At 30.4% G+C, this 2,919-nt stretch overlaps 2 protein-coding genes across 2 annotated transcripts in view; one reads left to right on the top strand and one right to left on the bottom strand.

Moving 5' to 3' along the window:
• Positions 1-1,087: 1,087 nt before the first annotated feature.
• On the top strand, positions 1,088-1,411 carry NAEGRDRAFT_76467 (uncharacterized protein; the record flags this gene model as incomplete). Its single annotated transcript, XM_002668572.1, has 1 exon — positions 1,088-1,411. The coding sequence occupies one exon, from the start codon at positions 1,088-1,090 to the stop codon at positions 1,409-1,411; it is 324 nt and encodes a 107-aa protein (XP_002668618.1).
• A 519-nt stretch (positions 1,412-1,930) lies between these two features.
• NAEGRDRAFT_76466 (uncharacterized protein) overlaps positions 1,931-2,919 on the bottom strand; it is a gene marked incomplete at both ends in the record, with an annotated part of 2,413 nt that continues 1,424 nt past the window's right edge. Inside the window, one exon of the mRNA XM_002668570.1 lies at positions 1,931-2,077. Within this exon, the coding sequence (XP_002668616.1) occupies positions 1,931-2,077 (147 nt within the window). The remainder of the gene's footprint in view (positions 2,078-2,919) is intronic.

Genomic DNA, 2,919 nt, shown 5'->3' with positions numbered 1-2,919 from the left:
AATTTTATTTCCGTTTTTAAAGAAACTCTTGTCAATTTCCTTGTCATCTTTGATGGTGTGAAATCTTTTACAATATTAATTCACACGGTGTGAATCTTTCACAGCATTGAGTTTCACTCAGTGTGAAATGGTTCAAGATGAAAGATTTCCAACTTGTAAGAATTATGAATAGTTCAATAAAATTTCAATTTATCAAAAATTAATAATCATTCTGCAACGTCATTGGAGACACTTTTTGAGACGTCATTGAGGACGCTTTTTTTGACGTCTTAATGACTCTCAAATTGACACCGTCAAAATGACGAAAAAAAACGTCATTTTGACGTCCACAACACCGTCCCAATGACACCTTAACAAGCATAAACAAAGGCGTCATTCATGACTATAAAATCGTCAAAACATGCGTCAACAAAAATGAGCGGGAGGTTGACTTTTGACGATTTTTGTGAGCTGGAAAGTAACGTTTGTCTTTATGACCTATAAATTCCTGTCTAATAAATTCATTACCTTTTTAATTTTGGTGAGTTTTCACCTTGTTGGTGTATTCATCATTCACCATATATTTTCATCATGATGATTGAATTTCAACAACATAGTATCATTAGTAGGGATGTCTAATATCACCATCAAGAGAGTTGGAATTGTTCCACTTTGTATTCATAGAGTTGTGGAATTTTCACTTCATCATATCTTTTATCATCAGCAAGTTCGCTTCCGATCATTAAGGCCAATATCTTAATGGTCATCATCATCACACCATCACTAACAGTGAATTTTCCAACATGGTAAATTTCAAGGTAGGAAATCTTGCTGATTTTCAAACTTGATACACAACAATTTTCAATAAATTTTCAATTTGTTTTATTCTTGGTGTGTTTATTTCAATCTACATTAAATTGCTTTGCTCACATTCCACCATTCATTGTTTAAATAATAAAATTAGTAGATGATGTCTTTTCGAAAAGTTTTTTAACATTGATTCAATTATTTAAGAATGCTCAAGGAGAAGATGTACATTCGAAACGTTTCGAACTAGAATAATATTGAATTTATTTCTGAACTTTTTTGAAGGCCAAGTACAAAAAAAATGTACAATAATTGGACTTCATCACCAACCTCTGCACTTCCTTCACTTTTCAATATAAGCTCATCACCAACTGCTAACTCACCTACACTTTCCAATAATGTTTCGGATGAAATATTTCACTCTATTTATACTGCTAGAGCTGCCATTTGTGATCAGGATTTGGAAACTTTGAAAAGTCTGAAACTTCATTTGATCATCAATAATAATTCGGTACTGGGAGAAACAATATTAATGACAGCTGTCAAAGAAAGCGCACACGAAATTATAGAATTATTGACACAGGTTCCGAATATTGATTTTAATGTTGTATGTAATTATTGTTAATCATAATAATTAATCATCGTTTTGTATTAAAGAGAAATGTAAGTTTTATTCGAAAGCAGAATTCTAAACTAATGACCAGCGAGAAGGAGAAACTCTATTAGAAGTAGCTATTAGAAACGAACAATACGAAACTGCAACACTGTTAATGAAGAATAACCACATTTCCACTGAACTACGAAGGAAATATTGGATCAAATATTTATATTCGAAATTACTTTACAATCATTCTAATTGTTTCGATGGATTTCTAATTGATGGTTCTGGTGGAATTCATTTCAACATTGGGAATCATCCGTCAAATTCACAAGATGTATTTTGTCAATATTTCGAATATTCTTCTGCTTTCAAATCATTATTAGAAAGTGTCAGCAATCAGTTAATTCCAAATCCCATGTCAGTAAGCAAAATACTTGCATTTAAACAAGCAATCCCTGAATGTTGGGAAGAATACGTTGTGAAAACATTTGCAGAACGAGTAGCAAACAGTTGTCCAATTGTAATTCCAACAATGATTCAAATTCAAGAATTACAAAATCCAATGATTGATAGAAGTTGTAGAAAACCCATTTCGAATACTGAAAAGAATGCACTGGCAATTGTTAAATTGAATGGATTGGAAGTTTTAGAGAAGGTTTCGAATAATACTGGAGAAAATGAATTGGAAATCTTGAAGAAAATCAACACTTGTGAAGGAACAGTTAAATTATTGTATCATTATATTGACGAATCTGGAACTACGCATTTATTTTTGGAATTGATGAATAGTTCATTGGATAAGTGTTCAACAAAATTGACTAATTTTGGAGTGAATAATTTTGGAATTTTAATTCAATATTTATTTATTTGCATGAAATGTTGTGAAACTTTGAAATATTTTCATGAAAGGAAGATTATTCATTATGATATTAAACCTGCTAATATTTTAATTAATATGATTGAAATTGATGGATTGAAATTGGTAAAAGATGTGAAAATTGCTGATTTTGATGTTTCAGTTTCTGTTGATAAAGTGGAAACCTATTCAGCAACCATTGGAGGAACCTTTCAATACATGGTAAGTTTTGTCTCATTTAATTCAATCTAAGAATTTACTTTCTAAAGGCTCCTGAAATTTATGAAAAACGAATGCAACACAAACCGAAAGATTTCCAAAAAGAATATCTTCTCACGGCATTGGATGTTTACAGTTTTGGAGTTACAATGTATGAATTATTTTCTCAAAAACACATTGAAAATAATGAAAGATTAACTTGCTTTCTCTCAACAAACGAATTATTGGAATTATTTCCTTGTTTAACACTCAATCAAGCCAATGAAGTTATTAGAATAGGAAATAGTTGTTTGGAATATAATCCAAAATCAAGACCATCATTTGCGGAATTACAAAAACATTTATTGAAATTAACAGCAAACATTTTACAAAATGAACAAAAAGAACAACCTTCCAAAAAAAGGAAATTAGTTCCAACATTACAAACAATTCAAACTAATGAAAAAAGATCAATTTT

This window comes from Naegleria gruberi (genome assembly GCF_000004985.1).
Source record: "Naegleria gruberi genomic scaffold NAEGRscaffold_163, whole genome shotgun sequence".
In the NCBI taxonomy this organism is placed as follows: Eukaryota; Heterolobosea; class Eutetramitea; order Acrasida; family Naegleriidae; genus Naegleria; species Naegleria gruberi.
This window is presented reverse-complemented; position numbering and strand designations above follow the sequence as displayed.